The sequence below is a fragment of the Leptonychotes weddellii genome, chromosome 1 (assembly GCF_054177405.1).
Source record: "Leptonychotes weddellii isolate Sample4059 chromosome 1, ASM5417740v2, whole genome shotgun sequence".
Lineage (NCBI taxonomy): Eukaryota > Metazoa > Chordata > Mammalia > Carnivora > Phocidae > Leptonychotes > Leptonychotes weddellii.
This window is the reverse complement of record NC_138369.1, coordinates 1,861,950-1,880,978: the sequence shown is the minus strand read 5'-3', so window position 1 is coordinate 1,880,978 and position 19,029 is coordinate 1,861,950. Positions and strand designations below refer to the sequence as shown.

Sequence of the window (19,029 nt, the reverse complement as noted above, 5' to 3'; positions counted from 1 at the left end):
GAGGGAGAGAGAGGATGCCGGAAGGTGGGGAGGGAGGGAGAGGGGGCGGAGGAGGGGAGGGGGCCAGCTCGAATCTGTCAGCTGCACCCCCAGAGGGGGGAGGAGGGGTGGGTGGGAAGGGGGGGGAGAAATGATGCTGTGGCAGAGGCGAGCAGAGGGAGGAGGTGAGGAGAGGAGGGCTGGGGGATAGAAGATGCCGGAAGGTGGGGTGGGGAGGCCGACGGAGGGGAGGGGAGGGGAGGGAGGGGGCCGGGGCGCCCACCTTTGTGCATGCCCGTGTAGGGGTCTTTGAGCACCGTGAGCTCGTAGATGCGGCCGAACTGCTCGAAGAGCGGCTTGAGGTCCTTCTCGTCCAGGTTGCGCGGGATCTGGCCCACGAAGAGCTTGATGGCGTCCAGGTCCTTCATGCCGTCGGGCTGCCCCCCGGGGGGCTCGGGCCCGCTGCTGCCCACGGGCGAGGGCCGCGTCTGCAGGAGCTGCTGCTGCTGCCGGCGCGCCTCGCTCTCCGTCAGGCGGGCCATGGCGGGCGCAGGCGGGCGGCGGGCGCGGGACCGAGCCGGCGGCGGCGGCGGCGGCGGCGGCGGAGGGCGGCGGGCGGCGGGCAGACTCGCAGCTGGAGCGACGGACGCCGCCTCCCGCCTCCCTCCCGCCCCGTCCCCGCGCCCTCCTCCCTCCTCCGCGCGCCCGCTCGCTCCAGCATCAGGACCACAAAAGGGCGGCTCCGCAGCGGCCCCTGGCGGCCGGAGCGCGCCTCGCCGCCGCGGCGCCCCTCGCGTCCCGCGTCCCGGCGCCCAGGGCCGGCGGGGAAACCGAGGCCCGCGGGCCCGCAGCCGCGCCTCCTGGCTGGGGGAGCGCCAGCCTGAGGGCAGGGCAGACCTGGCTTCCAGGGGGCACCCGCTCCTCCCGCTGCTGACGACAGGAAAATACACTAGAAGTGGCGCACGGTTCTATAGGGTGCCTACTTGGCGTGGACCGGGCTGTCCTTGGCACTTTTAAGCCTCTAAGTCAGTAACAGTAGCAGTAGTACTAATAATATCAGCGACAAAAACGCAAAAAAGAACACTTCGATACTAACCATGTGCCAGGCACTGTGCTCAGTACTTTTAAGTTTATAACTTACTGAATAGAAATAGCAACCATCGTCGGGGGTTTCAGCAGCAAAACCCTCGAACGCGCGCGCACACACACACAAAACAAAAACAGAAAACAAACAAATAGCAACCATTGTGTTTTTATCAGCAGCAACCAGAAGTAACATTTTTTCTCACACTTGCTGTGTGCACATACTATTCAAAATATTTCAAAGGATATTGACACATTTGGTCCAGCTGCTCTAAGAGTATCATGTCACCCTGCCTTCAAACTCTCCAAAGATGTCCCCAAATTAAAGCCCACGAGGCCCTGTAGGACCTGCCCCCTCCCCTCCCTGCCCTCCCCCCTCTCCCTCTCTCTCCCTCACCTGCTCTGCCTCAGCCACACAGGTTTCTGTTCCTCCAGCACGGCAGGCGGGGTCTGCCTCAGGGCCTTTGCATGGGCTGTGCCCTTTGCCTGGAATGCCATCTCCCAGATGGTGCATGGCTGACTCACTCACTGGATCCTCATCACTTTCTCTCTCCATCTTTTCTAAAATCATTCAGCCATTATCATCTCCTTTCTCTGGCTTGCTTTTTCCTCCATGGTATGTATACCCTTTTAACTTAACTCTAATATGCTATATATTTACTTGTTTATTAATGAACCACATAGCTCTTTCCAGGTGCCAGGCTCTGTGCTGGACACTCAACATGTAAGAACTCATTCAATCCACACAACAACCCCCTGGGTGGGCGCAAATAAACAGATTCTGACAGACTATGTTTGGTCGGTGTAGCATGGGACTCTTGATCTCGGGGTCATGAGATCAAGCCCCTTGTTGGGGGTACAGATTACTTAAATAAACTTTAAAAAAAAAACACTTAATGCAGGGGTGCCTGGGTGGCTCAGTCAGTTTAGCATCTGACTCTTGATTTTGGCTTAGGTCATGATCTCAGGGTCCTGGGATTGAGACACATGTCGGGCTCCTTGCTCAGTGTGGAGTCTGCTTGAGATTCTCTCTCCCTCTGCCCCTCCCCCTGCTTGTGAGCACTCTCTCTGGAGTGAATACATAAATCTTTAAAAAAAAAACTTTCTAAAAAAAATAAAAAACAATGTGATATTTAAAAGATCAAAATGCAAAAAATTACAATGAACAAGACATCAAATTTTTAAATAAGCACAGAATTAGTATTACTGAGCTTTCCCATTGGCTCAGCATGGCACTGTTACTGATCCTGATTTTAATTTTTAATTTGTTTTATTTTTATTTTAAATTAAAAATTCTGTTTTAAAACAAAGACAGGACCAGTAACAATGCCATGCTGAGCCAAAAGGGAAACTCAGGAATACTGATTCTATTTAAAGTGTTGACATTTTGTTCATTATGGATTTGTTGGTCATCAGTGCTGACTTTTTTAAATTGCATTAAAATAATCTTTATCTTGATGACTGGGTTTTTTGGCACCCCCTTAAACTTTCTCCCCAGGTGAGCTCACCCTGGTCCCTCCCAGCACAATCCTCAAAGCAACCAACTGTAAGAGGGGCGTACTGTTTCTATACCCACTCTATAGAGGGGGAAACTGAGGCTCAGAGTGGTCAAGTCACACGGAAAGAGTGCCAGGATTTGAACCCAGCCAGCTGACTCTGGAGCTCACACACTTCCCGCGATCCCACACCATCTTCCTCACGCTACAGGTAGCTAAGCCTGGGTTTCCTTAATTGTCAAGTGACACCAAAGAGTGAACAGGGGGATGTCCCTGGCATGAATTCAGTGAGCTAATTGGTGAGGCTTAGTATAGTGCCTAGGACATTCTTAGCACTCAATGAATGGCTATTGTCACGACTTACCAGCAGCCACCTGCCCAACCACAAACAGGAGCAGGACATCAGGGTCAGCTGAGAAGCAGGGGTGGGGGGTGGTCAGGAGTCCTCCTACAGCATCCCATCCCTTGGCCCTGCCTGGCCCCTGGTTCTCGGCTCAGCCCCAGGATGGGCTGGTGGAGCAGGGCCGGAGACAGCTTCCGTCTCCATGGAGACCGGAGGACGGTGCCCGAAGCCCTGTGGGTCTCTGATGTGCCAGGAGAGTCAGTAAAAAGGACAAAAATTAAACCCAGCAGGCACCCTGTGAGCTGAAGATGCACCTTCCTTAGCCTCTTGCTTCTACCCAAAATGAACTGGGGGGTGGAAGGGAAGGGGCTGGAGAGAGCCTAGTCCAGCTCCCGTCTGGCCTTGGGGAGCTTAAACTCAGCGTTCCACCTTCTGAGTGATACTCAGCCCTGGAGTTCATTCCCTGACCCAGCTGGTGCACCTCAGCCGGAGCAGGGGTGGGGGAAGGGCAGGGAAAACAGCCTGTGCATCTGGAAGCATTTGGAGCCCACGAGGACGCTTCTCTGAGTTGTTTCCAGCCCGGGGGGGGGGGGGGGGACCTGGTCACAATTGGCATCATGGCAGGGGTCCCGCCAGCTGAGATATTACTGAAGAAGCAGAGGGTGGGAGCAGAGCCTGTTGGAGAGTCCGGGTGGGAGGCTTCCAGCAAATCACTTGGCTCTCCCGTCCTCAAGGCCCATCCACGCTGTAGCCATTGTCATCTTCCACCACAAGGATGGACACATTGTGGACGCTTGGGCTGCAGGGAGCGTGGGCGTGCAAGTATCTGTTCGAGTCCCTGCAAATCAGCTTTTTTTTTTTTTAAGATTTTATTTATTTATTTATTATTTAGAGAGAGCGTGAGCGCACTTGTGAGCACAGGGAGGGCAGAGGGAGGGAGAGAGAGAATCTCAAGCAGACTCTGTGCTGAGCATGGACTCCATCTCACAACCCTGAGATCATGATCTGAATCGAAACCAAGAGTCGGATGTTCAACCGACTGAGCCACACAGGGGTCCCTCAATCAGCTCTCTAAATACAAAACAAAACAAAACAAACTTAAATAAATTGATCTTAAAGGCTGGGATGCCTGGCTGGCTCAGTCAGTTAAGTGTCTGCCTTCGGCTCAGGTCATGATCCCAGGGTCCTGGGATCGACTCCCACACTGGGCTCCCTGCTCGGCGGGAACCCTGCTTCTCCCTCTGCTGCTCCTCTTGCTTGTTCACTCGCTCTCTCTGACAAATAAATAAATAAAATCTTAAACAAATTTTATCATAAAGGCAAATCTACATTGCTGCCTTAAAAAGGAATGAGGTTTATTAGATATGCAGTGAAAACCGTATTTTTTAGGAGGTTTAAATTGGACTCTGGCGCTCTTACTCTTGGTTCAGAAGGGCCATCAGCAAGCATTAGAGGTGTGAAAGACCCGTTAGCACCTGAAAGACTTTCTCCTGACTTCAGGGGAACCACAAACAGCTGGAAAAGGTGGTCTTTCCATCAACCCCCCAAATCACAGTGGGAGTCCCACCTTTTGGGAAACCCTGGATTAGGGGACGGTGCTCTAACCCTAACAAAAGGTGGTTTGTGCTGTGTGGCCCTGGGTGAATCACCTGAACTCTCTGGGCCCCAACTCCTTTATCAGTAAAATGTGGGGAGGGGCGGTGGCAATTCTGTGAAACGGAGCTGTGAGGCTCACATGATATTGTGGATGGGTAGCGGGGTGAGCCTCAGCCCTGTAATAACGGTGTCCAAGAAACGCCGAGTTTTTAGACTCTACAAATTCACTTAAATCCCGATTCTTGCCCCCAGCCTTCCCCTGGCTGGCGGGAAACCCTGGGGGCTGACATTCCTGTGTCAAAACCTCCTCCTCCCCAAGCATGCAGGAGGTGGCCCTGAGCAGCGCCTCTGGGCCCCGCGTGTGCCCTGAAAACTCCCCCACGTCCGATTTAGGACCCTTCCCTAGAACACCTATAAGGAGGCTCTTTGCAAACTGTAAGGAGACGTCAAGAGGGAGCTGGAAGGCATGGCGGTAACTTTCTAAGGGGAGGAGAGCAAAGTCCAGAAAAAACACGGATGCCAAGAGTGAGAACAACACCAGCTACCACCATATCAGCTAGTTACCACTGGGTAACCATGTACAACAAACTCAGCGGCCTGAAACAGGTTTACTGTCTCACGGTTTCCCTGGGTCAGTAACTTGAGCGCAGCGAGTCACTGGGTTCTCAGTCTCACGAAGCTGCAATCAAGGGGTCAGCCAGGCGGCATTCAGAACGCCAGACCCTCTTCCAGGCCCAGCTGGTTGTCATTCCCATTGACTTGCTCAGCTCCAGATGCCACCCGCGGTTCCGCACCACGCGGCCCCCCGTCTGGACAGCTCACCCAGGGCCAGCAGCAGACTCTCCTGCTCCAGTCAGCTAAGATGGAGCCTCGTTGCAGAATGTGCATGTGCCCATCTGGGCATCCTGCCCAACATGTGGATCCTGATCCTGCTGGGGCTGAGGGGCAGGGCCTGGGACTCTTCATTCCCAACAAGCCACCAGGGGAGGGGCCGCAGGTCTGGGGCGATGTCTGCAGTGTTCCCGACTGGACTTTTCATAGCAAGGCTCTTATTTCACCGGATGTGGGCACGAAGAGGGCTGAGCCCCAGGAGGAGGCATGAGAAATGGCTCCTTGTCCTTTTCTGGTCCGTGTCCCCCCGGCACCCCCCCCCCGCCCGCCAACATCCTGGCTTTCTGCTGGTAGGGAAATGGCCAGTCAGCGGGCAGAGGCATGGCATGTGGGTGATGGTCAGCCTCACCTTGTCCCTTTGAACCCTGATGCCCTTCGGACCTGCCCCCTCCACCCCTCCATGCCCCCCCCCGGTGGGCCACAGCCCCAGACCAGGAGTGGACACGTGCCCCCCCACACCGCTGAATCTTCCCCCTGGGAATTTGAGTTTGAGAACAAGACGAGCCCTCGATGGGGCCAGGTGTGCACAATGTGGAACCTGGGAGCTGTCAATGGGTTTGGTTTTTTTTCTGCCAAGTTAGAATGAGAGAGATGGATAATAAATTCTTTTTTCTGAATGAGCCAGCCCCAGTGTGTTCCTGTCACTCGCAATCAGAACCACGTGGGCTTACATACTGTAGGATTCTGTGCATGGGAAGCGTCCGCAACGGCAAATCCAGACACAGAGGGTGGATCTGCGGCTGCCAGGGGCCGGGGGAGGGGATGGGGTGTCTCTTGGGGTGATGGAATATTCTGGAATTAGGGCTGATGGAGGCACAACTCTGTGAATGTACTACAAACTACTGAAATGCACACCTGAAAAGGGTGGATTTTATGGTCAGTGACTCGATCTCAGTGACTCTTTTATTTTGAATTAAACTAAATGTCAGATCTGGGGCCGCCTGGGTGGCTCGGTCTGTTGAGCCTCTGCCTTCAGCTCGGGTCATGATCTCAGGGTCCTGGGATCGAGCCCCACGTCGGGCTCCCTGCTTAGCGGAAGTCTGCTTCTCCCTCTCCCTCTGTCACTCTCCCTGCTTGTGCTCTCTCTCTCTTTCTCAAATAAATAAAATCTTAAAAAATAATAATAATAAAATAAATTTAAAAATTTTAAAAACTAAATGTCAGCTCTGTCTCCCATCTGCCATTCGACCTTAGGGCGAGATACTTCACGGGTTTGGATTTCTCTTTCGTCCTCTGTAAAACTAGAAATACAAATGGACATATAATCCCAGCAGGTAAATGCAGGAGGGTTGGAGTGAGAAGCACCCCCACTTGGCAGCCATCAGAGGGTCCTGCTTTCAGGCATGAATCCCCAGTGTGTGAGTCCTTGGAGTAGTACTGGGATCTGCATGGAGACCCTCCCCACCACTGCCTGGTCACAAACGGGATGATGGTAACTCCCCGGTGGGGAAACCCCAGACGCCACATCATCCACACCATCGGGGTTTGCGCCCCGCGAAGGACACGGCATCTGGGCTGTGGTCCCCCGGCCCCCCGGCCCCCCGACGCAGAAGCTGAACCCAATTGTGTGGACACACCAGGATACCCAGACTGTGGGTCATTCTACAAAAATACCTCTTAAAAGGGTCCAGGTCGTACGACGCAAAGATGGGGAACAGTCCAGGGTACAGCAGGCTAAAGAGACAGGACCCCAGAATGCAGGTGTGATCTGGAATGTTCTTTACTACAGAGGATGCTGTTGGGGACAATGACCAACACTGTCTGTTATAAATCGGTGTCCACTACCCGAGCTGGGTGAGTGCTCTGTGAGGGAGGGACGCCCTGCATTCGAGGAAATGCACTGGGACAGATTTAGGAGAAGGGGGTGGGGACAGACAGGGAGAAAGGGACGAAACACACAGAGTACACGAAGGGTTCAAAAAGTTCTTCCTGGCGTTCTCAGAATGTTTCCGTAAATATGAAATGATGTCCAAATAACAAGTTAGGAAACAGTGCTTTGTTGAAGCACTGGGCGGCGTCCCCATCTGTCCCTTGAGAGCCCGCCCGCCCGCTGCAAGCCACTCCCTCCCCTCTTCCTGGGGGTCTCTGGTCCGGGGACAGGTGCCTGGCGTGGACTCAGGATGCCCCTTGTGTCCTGGGCCACCGGTAGAGACATTCCTGCGGCCCCTGGGAGCCACGTGTCCTTGAGTGACCCCTGCCACCCCTCCTGGAGTGATCAGAGCGCCTCTCAGACGCCAGCAGTGTGTTCTTGCCAAAAACAGAGGTCCACTCTGCTCCCCGGCATTGGCCGTTTCCTCCACAATGAAAGAGAGGAAAACCAGAGCACAGATGGGGGGGCACAGGCTGTTCCTGGAAAGAGCTGGGTGGCAAACATTTTGGGTTTGGCAGGGCACAGGGTCCCTACTGCTCGGCTCACCAGCAGCTGCAGGGGAGACATAACCAGGTGGGCGTGGCCACGTGCCGATAAAACTTTATTTACAACCACAGGCAGCTGGCTAGACCAGGGCCCCCAGCCCTCCCAGTGTTCTGAAAGGCCCCTGTGAAGGTCTGCGGTGGTGGAAGCCGGGGAAAGCTGTGTGTCCCTCAGCAGGGTGAGTAACTCCAGGCACCGTCCAGGGACAGAACACCATTCGGTGTTGAAAAGGGCCACATCTATAAGGAAAACTATAAAAGCAAGTTAACGCAAGCCCGGGACGGTATGACACTGTCTGTGGAAAACGGTCAGGCCGTACACAAAATGCTCCCGAATACTGTCCGTGTGTCCCTAAGGATGTATGTAAAAACGCTTTTTATTAATTTTTATTTTTTTAATATATATTAAATCCTCTCCACCCCCAACGTGGGGCTCAAACTCACAACCCCGAGATCAAGAGTCTCACGCTCCACCGACTGAGCCAGTGGGGCGCCCCGAAGAGTGTTATTTAAAGAAAAAAAGTGGGGCGGCTGGGGGGCTCAGTCAGTTAGGCGTTCGACTCTTGATCTCAGCTCAGCTCTTGATCTCAGGGTCATGAGTTTGAGCCCCGTGTTGGAGCCTACTTTAAAAAACAAAAAGAGGAACAGAAAGGCCAGAGACAGGGAACAGTGTCTCCGGGGAGAGACGGAGGTGGTCTGGAGGGAGGCTCACTCGTGTTTTATCGCCTCAAAACACAGACACCTGGGCAGAAGTCAAAGCCCACAAGGTGAGCCCCCCGCGGTCCTCATGGAGGTGACAGGGCCCTTGCTGGCACACGCTGGTCCAGGTCATTTGCTGCCGCTGCCCAGGGTAATGACACTGAGGCTGAAGCTCACCAGCCCCCAGGGAGCCCACGGAGGCTTCCCAGCCACCCTCCAGGGACCACTGACCTTTCCAAATGCAAGTCAGGCCTCATCCCTCCTCTCCTTGGCCCACCTCCTCCCACGGTTCCCCATCACATTGAGATGCAAACGTCCCCCAATTCCCTCGCCTCCTCCCTCTCCCTCCATGGCTCGCTGGGCTCCAGCCACACAGGCCGCTCAGAACACCAGGCACCGTCCTGCCCAGGGGCCTTTGCACGGACTATGCCCAATGCCTGGACCACCATCCCTAACTTCCAAACGGCGTAACCCTTGTCATTCCGATTTCACTCAGAAGCGCTCTTGAGGGAGTCTCACTGTCCACTCCCCATGCGTTTCCACTTTTCCCTGTCTTCCCCCGCGGACAGTGCAGCCCCTCCGCGCATCCCCAGGCCCAGCATGGCCCCTGGCACGTGGCAGGGGTGGCAAAGGGCAGCGAGGCAACGTTCGAGTGCAACTTGCAAAGAGCCATGCAAACAGAAAGACAGCTGAGCCCCGAACAACGTGGATTTGGACGGCGTGGGCCCACCTGCCCGCGGACCTTTTACAAGACAGCGCTGTGATGGATTTCCTCTTCCTGACTGGAAGTTCAGTAACTCTGTCTAGCTTGCTTTAGGAGCACGGCAGGTAACACATGGGCTGATCGGCTGCTCGTGCCAGGGCGAAGGCAGACTCCGGGAAGGCCAACGTTGTAGGACGGCTCTTTTTTTTTTTTTAAGATGATTTCCCTGGTTTCAGTCAATGGAACTTTCTGGGTAAGCCACCTTCCAGCCCTAGGGGTGGGAGGGCAGCAGGGAAGGGAGACGGCTTGGGAAGAGGTGGCCGTGACCCTGGGGCCGGGGGACCCAAGCAGTACCCGCTCCAGGCCCAGCCCGCACACCTGGGTGGGCCCCGCACTCTGGGAACCCGGGCCCTGCCCACCTCTCCCCGGGGGGCCAGCGCATCCCTCCGCCTGCACGGCGGCGTCCTGTCCTCCCCGCGGTGGCCACCGGAGGGCGCCCGTGAGCACCCCCGCAGGGGGCGGATCACACAGCTCACCTCCCCGTCTCCCCCACGCTCCCGCGCAAACCCCAGCAGCCGAGACCACGTGTGGTCCCCCCCGTACCCAGAACACCCAGAACGTAAGCTCCCGAGGACACTCCTTTGTTCTCCCTGAGCGTCACAGGGCCGGACACATGGACGCTGTCGGCTGACTGACGAACGGGGCGGACCCAAGTGGGGTCAGCCCCGGATCGGGATCCTCCCCGTGGAGCGGGCAGGCAGTGGGAGCTCCCCGGCCTGGAGCAGAGACCTGGGCCCCATACACCGCCCCCAAGTGACCCAGTGACCACGCCCCGGCCACGACCTTCTGGAGCCTGGTTTGGGGCTGGGGTGGGCTTTCGCACGGCCCGATGCCCCCCATCCTGGGTGGAACGTGTCCCCCTCAAATCCACGTCCGCCAGAACCTCGGCTCGGGACCTGATCGGGAAGGAGGGTCTGTGCAGGTGTGCTGTTGGGATGACTCGGTGCCGCACACGGGTGGGCCCTGACGCCACGCCCGGGGCCAAGAGCACGAGACACAGAGAGGCCGCCTCGGGAACACTGAGGCAGAGGCGGAACCCACCAAGCCAGGAGAGCCCCAAACAGAGCCCCCATGGCCTCCGAAGGAAGCAGCCCTGCCCACACCCTGACCCCCAGACTTCTGGCCTCCAGCGCTGGGAGCTCATCTGCTTGCTCTGTGGTCTGGCTGCCTCAGGAAACGTGCGCACTTCCCGGTCCCACGTGACAACAAGCTGGTTTGCACCCCCATCTGGCAGCTGGGGGGCAGGAGGGTGAGGCTGCCGGGCATGGCGGGGGTGGCAAGGGCCCCTCAAGGACTGCAAAACCCCTTGAGAGTGGGTACAGCCAAATCCCGACCCCAGTCCCCGGACAGGACACGCGAGGCTGATCATTCGATATGGCTTTATTTTCTGATCGTCCAAGTGCGTCCCACAACCGGCCTGAGCTGACGACCCGCCCTGGGGAGGAAGGACACCCACTCGGCACCGGCACGCGTGTGTGGGAGACGATGAGCCAAAGCCAGTCCCCGCGTCCTGCCCCCCAGAGGTGGCCGGGCTGGCTGGGCACTCGGTAAACAGTCTCTGGGGGAAGACAGGCCACCCAGCAGGGCAGAGAAGGGGGGACAGACAGAAGAGCCCGTGCCCCCCAGGCCCTCCGTGGGCCTGGGAGGGCAGCCCTGCTGGGGGGTCGGGCTTGGCGAAGGCAGGAGGCCCAAGACAGAGGTGGAGATGTAGCCCCCAGGAGCCCGAACCCCGCAGCAAGTGGCGAGCTGGCTTCCGAGGGCTGGCTGGGGGCACACGGAGGGAGCGAGTCCCCCTGCTCCGCCGCCCCTTCCGTGAAGGCCTCCCTGGAGGCTGGGGCTGGTGCCCAGAAGCCCTTCTCCCTCATCCCGACCCTCCCCTCAGCACAGAACACCTAACTGATTATATTGCTAATGAATCGGTAGGCCTGGGTCTCCCTGAGATCAATCTCAGCAGCGCTAGACGCCCCCTCTGCACCCCTTCCCTTCCAAGGAGCCTGATTTGTGGGGTTCAGGCCTGGACCTTCCTCCCCAGATCCCAGGTCCCAGGACGGGCAGCCCCGTGGGGCCCGCGGCTGCATCTTCTCCAGCAAACGGTCTCCCTCGACCCGCAGCCTGGACGCCCTCCTAGGACACGGGGGCACCAGCGGCCCCACAGCACACCTCCTCTCTATGGATGAGGAAACGGAGGCCCAGAGAGCCCGAGGTAAGGTGCGGAGGGGTAGGGGCCTCCTTTCCCCGCGGCTGCCTCCCGCCCCAGGGGCTCCGAAGGCACCCAGGTTCCTAGGGTCAGGCCCGAGCTCCCCGGGGCGCGGCGGGGAGGCGAGAGCAGGCGGTGAGAAGCACACGTGAAGGCGAACGGCGCAGGGAGCTGGACCGGGGAGGCCGCGCGTCTTCGGGGCACCGGCGTCCACGGGGGCTCGAGGGAGACGCATTCCAAGGCCACACCCTGAGGCGGCTGCCCTCAGCCCCGGCCAGGGTCGGGGGACACAAGGCTTCCGAGGGAGGGGCCAGAACCTGGGGACCCTTCTTCAAACAGGAGGAAGAGCATCCGAGTCCCCAGAGGGGGATCGGGGCAGTGTGGTGGGCAGACCCGGGCCAGCGAAGGTGGCCCCTTGCCCCTCAGCCTGCGGTCCCCGCTCAGCATCGTGGCCGAGGGGAGGGACGCGGAGGCCCTGCTGGGGGCATCTCCTCGGTCATCCCGTGGCCGGCGAGCCCTGAGGGCAGTGGGGCTGCCTCCGGGGCTGGGGGCTCATCTGCAGACTTGTCCCCAAGTCCATGGCCCGGCCCCGGGCCCTCCACCAAATGCTCCTCCAGGGGAGTTCAAAGGACAAAAAAGAGAAAGAATCCCCCAAGTCCTCAAGAGCAACACAGAAAAGCTCTGTAATTCAGGGTTTCAGCCGCTGAGCCAGGGGTGGAGCCCTGCCCTCCTGCGGGCTGCAGCGCGGGGAGGGGCGACAGGCAGGGGCTCGTGGCGCCGGGGAGGGGCCACGTCACTGCGTCTTGGCCTTCACGAGCAGTCTCTGAACTGTTTTGTACAGGAGGTCGAAGTGCTGGGGGCAGCGGGAGGGCTCGTGTGAGGTCAGGGGCACACCCGCCCCGAGGAAGGCCCGAGGGCCACCGTGGAGTCACCTGCTTCTAGGCAGGGTGGGGGCCGAGGACTCACCTGGCCTGGTCGACCCCCCCCACCCCTGCACAGGGGGCCTTGTCTCCCACCTGAGCCTCCACCTGCTCACCTGGACTGCTGTGTAGGCCATCCCGAGGTAGGCGCCGATGCAGACGGCCAGGAGCAGGTCGAAGATGGCGGGCTTGACCCTGAGGGGCAGGGGGTGGGGGATTGGCAGGGTCAGGGGAGGGCCCACCGCGGGACCACGCGCCCCGGGCCGTGACCCAGGGGCATCACGGTTCCGATGCAGCACGACTCACCTATAGGCGTTCATCACCTGCTTCAGCTGGTCATAGAAGACGAACTCGGGGTCCCTGCGGAAAGAGTGCATTCACCCGACGGCTGGGCCACATCCCGTGGCCCCCAGAAACCAGACCGCCCAGAGGTGCCACCAGCCCAGGAACGGGGTGTGCCCCCGACCTCACACGAGCCCTCCTGCTGCATCTTTGCGTGCACGAGGCTGCCACTGACCTTCCTGGGGAAGGACTGGCCTTTATGCTGAAATAACCTTTCCCCTGTTGCTTTTTTGGGTGTCAAATCTTACTCTTTAAAAATGAAATAGGGGGCGCCTGGGTGGCTCAGTCGTTGAGCGTCTGTCTGCCTTTGGCTCAGGTCATGATCTCAGGGTCCTGGGATCGAGCCCCGCATTGGGCTCCCTGCTCTGCGGGAAGCCTGCTTCTCCCTCTCCCACTCCCCCTGCTCGTGTTCCCTCTCTCGCTATGTCTCTCTCTGTCAAATAAAACCTTTAAAAAAATTTAAAAAATAAAATAAAAATGAAATAGGGGGCGCCTGGGTGGCTCAGTTGTTTAGCATCTGCCTTCGGCTCAGGTCAGGATCCCAGGGTCCTGGCATCGAGCCCCGCGTCAGGCTCCCTGCTCTGCGGGAAGCCTGCTTCTCCCTCCCCCACTCCCCCTGCTTGTGTTCCTGCTCTCACGGTGTCTCTGTCAAATAAATAAAAAAACCTTAAAAAAAAAAAATGAAATAGGGAGGGGGTACCTGGGTGGCTCAGTTAGTTGGGTGTCCAACTCTTGGTTTTGGCTCAGGTCATGATCTCAGGGTCGTGAGATGGAGCCCCGCATCAGGCTCTGTGCTCAGTGTGGAGTCTGCTTGAGGCTCTCTCTCTCTCTCTCTCTCTGTCTCTGCCTTGCCCCTCCCCTGCTATGCACACGCACTCTCTCAAAATAAATAAAATCTTAAAAAAAAAATGAACTAGGGTGACTCTATAATGTTCTACTGGTCCGGATAGCATTTCTACCGAGGAAGACTTGATCATGGTCTGGGAATCAGAGACCTGGCTCCACAGCTGTGGGTCCACTCTGAGCCTCAGTTTCTTCTTCTGTCCAAGAACCCTGACTCCCAGGCACACCATGAGTGGGGAGAAGGCAGACAGCCAGCGAGGGGCACCAAGCAGTGTGGGGATATCTCCTACCTGCGGACACCTGCAGGTTCCCCTCCTACCACAAGGCCCTGTGGTGCTAGCTTGGCCCAAGGGGGTTGGAGCATCGTGGGGCAGATGGGGGACCCAGGGCACAAGTCACCTGACACCCCAAGCACGGAAAGACCAGAGGGTGGGTGGGGGCATAGGGCTGCCCAATAAAACAAGACATCAGTTATATGTGGATTTCAGACAAAGAAGAAATTGGCTCCTGGCATAAGTCTGTCCCAGACACTACGTGAGATAACACTGAGAAAAACCTCATTTATGTGGAACTCATGTTTAGTCGGATACCTATACTTCTTATTTATTGTTTCGTTTCTCGTCCTCTGCTTTTACTTGCTCAACCTCGCTCCCGGGGTGCGAGACTCCAGAAATGCCTGCTCCCTGGCGAGCCCGAGTCGGGCCACGGGACGCTCGCAGAGGAGCGCCTGACTCACCGTTTGTCGGCCTTGATGTGATGTTGCTTCACCTCCTTCAGGTAGCGGCTCAGGTAGTGCTCCAGCGTGCTGAGGAACGTGCCGTCCTTGTCCACCAGCTGGGCGGCCCGTGGCTGGTTGGTGAGCCAGTCCATCACCGAGTCCAGCTGCTCCTGCTGGATCTGCTGCGGGGCAGGGGCGGTGGTCACGGGACCCCCCCACCCCCGCCGGCCCCGCCCCCGCCCCGCGGCCCCCCGCCGTTACCATCTGCTCCGTGAAGACCGGCATGTCTGGGGGGGTTCCCTGTGGAGAGAGGAGGGACGGGCCCTGAGTCTGACCCGCCGGCTGGGGGCGCAGGGGCTGGCGGGCACGGGGGCGGGGGCTCACCTTCTCTGTCAGGTTGTAGATGACTCGGGTCAGGGCCTCCGCAATCAGCCTGGTGTTGCGGGTCAGAGTCTTAGAGTCGACCCGGGACCTTTGGCAGAGTCAACAGAAACACGCGTAAGTATCTAGAATCCACGTCCGTAAAATCACCAAAAAAGCACAATCAGATTTCCAACGATAGCAAAAGCAAGAAAAGCGCAGCGTCCTAGGGGCGGGCGCCTGCTGAGCATCCGCCGAAGGACTGCCGGGCTCGGGGCCTGTTTCCTCAGCGCGGACGTGGGGGTGGCCGGGGGACCCACATCCGCCGTGGTCGAAGGCAGAGCTGAGGTGATGCCGTGTGGCGTGAACAGCGTTCCCCGCGTTCACCCCCACCCAGAACCCGGGGACGGGGCCTGCGCTGGAAGCAGGGCGTCCGCCGAAGTGGCCAATGCTGGAGGACAGCCCTATGTCAGACGGCGGATGTCCTCATGCGAAGGGGGAGACCCTCTGTGGCCAGGGGGGCAAAGACTGGGGAACCACAGGCCAGGGGACACCCAGCACCATGGGCGACATGCAGACCCGTAGAGGGGCTCGGGGGCAGAACAGCGCTGACCGCTGACGGGAGCAGGCCGCCGGGGCGAGCGGGGGTAGCGCTCTCCTTGGCTCTCACTCCCTCCACCCTGGAATGCCCTTCTCCTGGCCCACGCCCCTCAGCTCTGGCACCAACTCCTCCAGGAAGGCTCCCTGATGCCTCAGGAACAGTCAACACCCCTGCCCACACCTGTTCTCTCTCTGGGCCTCCTCCAGGCCCGGCTTCTCAGCCGCCAGCAGACGCACGGCCAGCAGCTGGGCTGGGCCCAAGGCTGGCCAATGAGTGCGCGTGGCCTGACCAGCCCAAGCCCAGCTCCGCGGCCGCCATAAAACCCCGGCCCTGCGGAGGGCTGGCACAACACCGGGAGAGGCGGACGGGGTGAAATCAGAGGTGCCCCGCGTCTTGACGAGAGGTAATGTGAGGAGGGAAGGGCGGGCGGGGCTCCTTGAGGAGGTACGAGGAGAGAGCCGTGCAAAGGCCCAGGGGCAGGAGCTTCAGCCTCTGAGCCGCAGGGCAGGCCAAGGTGCCCAGCATCTGAGGGTCACGTGTGGGGTCTGGACATCACACGTGGGGGCCAGGGGACCGCAAACCACTCACACGTGACCCCGTCCCCAATAAGGGGGGCTCAGTCACCCGACCCCGGGTCCTACCCACCGGACTCAGGCCAACCACCCTCCCCACCACCCGCATTTCGGGTTCGTTCCCTGCAGACGCCTGCATCCACACCGCGGCCCCTGAGATGGCGCACGGCAGCAGTGGATGGAGGGGAGGCCGTGCCCACCTCACGTCCATGATGCTGCTGCGCTGGCCGTCGCGGTGGCTCTCCAGGTGGGACAGGGTGAAGGCAGGCAGCCGGCGGATGGCGAAGCGCTCGTGCTCCCAGGCCAGGATGTCCTCCGCCAGGTTGATCTTCTTGTGCACCATGGAGAACCGGACCTCCGGGAACTGGTGGGCGGCCACCTGCGTGCGGGGGCGCTGTCAGGGTGGCGCTCCGCCCTGTGCTCCTGGCCCCCCGGCCGCCAGTCTCTGTGGAGGGGCCCCCCAGCCCTGGCTCGGGCCATGGATGTTTACACGGGGCCTTGACAGCCAGGAGGGTCCCAAGCCGCTCGCCGAACGACCCCGGCCCGGCCCCCAGCTCATGGGTGCCACGGCCCTGGGTTAAGCTGCGGGCAGGAAGGCACCTACCACCTCCAGCTCCCGCAGGAAGGCATGCTGCAGCGTCCCCTCCCGCGGCGGCTTGGACACGTGCAGGTGCAGGCTGTTCCCCCGGCCCACAGTGTCCAGGCACAGCACGAAGGCCACGTTGTCCTGGAGCAGGCTGGAGTCTGCGGGGCAGGCAGGGCTGGTTGGGACGGGCAGGAAGGGCCCCGGCCCCCCGGCCCCCCGGGGGCCACTCACCTGTGTGGTCCAGGTTGTCTTCCAGCCAGCGCTTTGTTCCCTGGTAGTTGAACTTGCCCCCTCCAGAGGCGAAGAAGAGAAGGTTGTATCTGGGATGGGCAGAGTGGGGGATCAGCTTTGAAGGACAGTGACCACGGCCCCGACGAGCAGGTGGTCTCCCCCCAAGTACTGAATCCTGGCCAGCTGAACCTCTGGGGGGCAGAGCCGTACCCACGGCCCCCACTCACTCGATGCCGGAGCACCCCCGGCTCTGACCACGGATGTCCCCAGATGGGCCCCTGCAGCCCCGGGGTCAGCCCCAGGCCCACGTGGAGGCAGGGGAGGGTGGCGGGCCCTCCATACAGACCCTGTGACTCCCGGGGTGTGCACGCGCCCGCACCCAGCGGCCCCCCCCGCAGCCCCGCCCGCGGGCCGTCGCGTACGCCGCGTGGGTGCGCTTGTAGGTGTACAGCCTGGAGAAGAGGCGGGCGAGCTCCAGCAGCACAGAGATGCCGCTCCCGTTCGAGTCGGCGCCGTGTGACAGCCACTGTGGGCAGGAGGGAGACAAGGCCGGCAGTCAACCCCAGCTCTCACCCAGCACCTGGCTGCCCCGCCCACGCAGCCGGAGCCGGCTCCCAGCAGCCCCACCTCGCCTCCAGATCACACGGCCAGTGCGCGGCTGACATCACGGCCCCACTCCAACCCCCGGGGGGACGGCACCCCGTGTCTGCGGGGCTGAGCGCCCAGGCACCCTGGGCCCTTCCAGCGCTCCTGCTCGCTCCCCAGCACTCTGCACCGTGCCCCAGAGCCCAGGGGGCTGCCTCCGTGTGGTCTCAGCGCCTGCCCCATGCTGCGCAGCACACCCCTGCACTGGAGGGGGGTCGGTGCGGGTTCCCTCCACTGCGGGAGCCCCCGACTCATCCGGATCCCACGATCTAAAGCAACATTCCCGGGGCGCCTGGGTGGCTCAGTCGTTAAGCGTCTGCCTTCGGCTCGGGTCATGGTCCCGGGGTCCTGGGATCGAGCCCCGCATCGGGCTCCCTGCTCTGCGGGAAGCCTGCTTCTCCCTCTCCCACTCCCCCTGCTTGTGTTCCCTCTCTCGCTGTGTCTCTGTCAAATAAGTAAATAAAATCTAAAAAAAAAAAAAAGCAACATTCCCGACAGCATGATAATTGGACCTTGGGACCCTCCCGAGGTTACGGTTCGTACACCGGTATATCACGTGTTGATAGTATTAAAATGTAGGGGGCGAAGGCAACACGACGCTCACAGAACCGGACACAGAAGCCACACGGGGTGTGAGTCCACGTGGGTGACACGTCCGGAACGGGCTCATCCGCGGACGGAAGGGGGCTCGGGGGGCCGGGGCGGGGGAGAAGGTGGGGAGTGACCGTTGATGGGGGCGGGGACGCTCAGGGAGGGACCCGGACATGGAAGGCCACACGGGGTGTGAGTCACGTGGGTGACACGCACAAAACAGGCTCATCCATGGACGGAAAGGGGGCTCGTGGGGGCCGGGGGCTGGGGTGTGACTGCTGATAGGGACGGGGCTTTGTTCTGGGGAGAAGGAATGTTCTGGAGTAGATGATTATGGTTGCACAACTCTGTTGAGTGTTGGACTAAACTACACGCTTTAAAAGAACAATTCAAACGTTCTGTGAATTCTACCTCAGAAAAAGTAAATAAATAAACGCTCCGCAGCAAGCGCTGGAGATTTGGACAAAATAATCTCACAAGGCTCCTGGTCAGGGGTGAGGGAGACTGAGGACCAGGCTGAGCATTTTGAGGTGACGGCTGAGGCCCTGGCCTCCCAGGCGGGGTGGCGCTCGGAACAGCCGTGCACCATGGGTGCCTCGGTCAGGACCTCACACCAGGCTGCCCCTGGGCAACCTCTTTGCTTCAGCTGATTTTTCTTCCAAAGCAAGACTTTCCTGATGAAGAGCAGGCACCGTTTACACTCTGCCGTGAGCCCTGACCTCGCTGCTGCGGCGGCGGCTGAGAGCATGGCCCGGGGGGAGGCCCTGAGACTTCCCTCCCCAGAGGGCGGCTTGCAAGGCTGACCCTCGGCGGCGTCTGGAACCGGACTCCGGGCTCCACCACCCTCGCTGCCGGGGCGCTCGGGTCCCTGACACGTCTGTGCAGACACGAGGTTCGGGCTGAGCGCCTGCTCCCTTCCCGGAGTCTGGGGTCCGGGCCCAAGCCGGGCAGAGGGGCCCGCGAGACCAACCCGCGCAGAGAACCGGGCGCTGGGTCTCTGCCGGCCCCCTGGAGACCACACCTCACACACGCGGTCCCGTCTCGTTGGGGGGAGCTAAGCGCGTCCTGTGGGACACCCCGGGAGAGGACTCTGGAAGCTCGCGCCTGGTGTCCCCGCCCCCGCCCCCCACGCCTCTGCCCTGAGCTCATTTGGCTTCCTAT

At 59.8% G+C, this 19,029-nt stretch overlaps 2 protein-coding genes across 2 annotated transcripts in view; both read right to left on the bottom strand.

Annotated features, from left to right (window-relative positions):
- The window catches only part of CELF5 (CUGBP Elav-like family member 5), a 36,206-nt gene extending 35,685 nt beyond the window's left edge, over positions 1 to 521 (bottom strand). Inside the window, exon 1 of the mRNA XM_081802417.1 lies at positions 263 to 521. Within this exon, the coding sequence (XP_081658543.1) occupies positions 263 to 521 (259 nt within the window). The remainder of the gene's footprint in view (positions 1 to 262) is intronic.
- Positions 522 to 10,624: 10,103 nt separating this feature from the next.
- The window catches only part of NCLN (nicalin), a 13,008-nt gene continuing 4,603 nt past the window's right edge, over positions 10,625 to 19,029 (bottom strand). Inside the window, exons 3-12 of the mRNA XM_081800965.1 lie at positions 17,055 to 17,173; positions 16,633 to 16,721; positions 16,420 to 16,559; positions 16,016 to 16,194; positions 14,667 to 14,754; positions 14,544 to 14,582; positions 14,301 to 14,464; positions 12,686 to 12,739; positions 12,496 to 12,574; positions 10,625 to 12,312 (exon numbers count right to left, since the gene is read on the bottom strand). Coding sequence (XP_081657091.1) covers positions 12,253 to 12,312; positions 12,496 to 12,574; positions 12,686 to 12,739; positions 14,301 to 14,464; positions 14,544 to 14,582; positions 14,667 to 14,754; positions 16,016 to 16,194; positions 16,420 to 16,559; positions 16,633 to 16,721; positions 17,055 to 17,173 — 1,011 coding nt within the window. The 3' untranslated portion in view covers positions 10,625 to 12,252. The remainder of the gene's footprint in view (positions 12,313 to 12,495; positions 12,575 to 12,685; positions 12,740 to 14,300; positions 14,465 to 14,543; positions 14,583 to 14,666; positions 14,755 to 16,015; positions 16,195 to 16,419; positions 16,560 to 16,632; positions 16,722 to 17,054; positions 17,174 to 19,029) is intronic.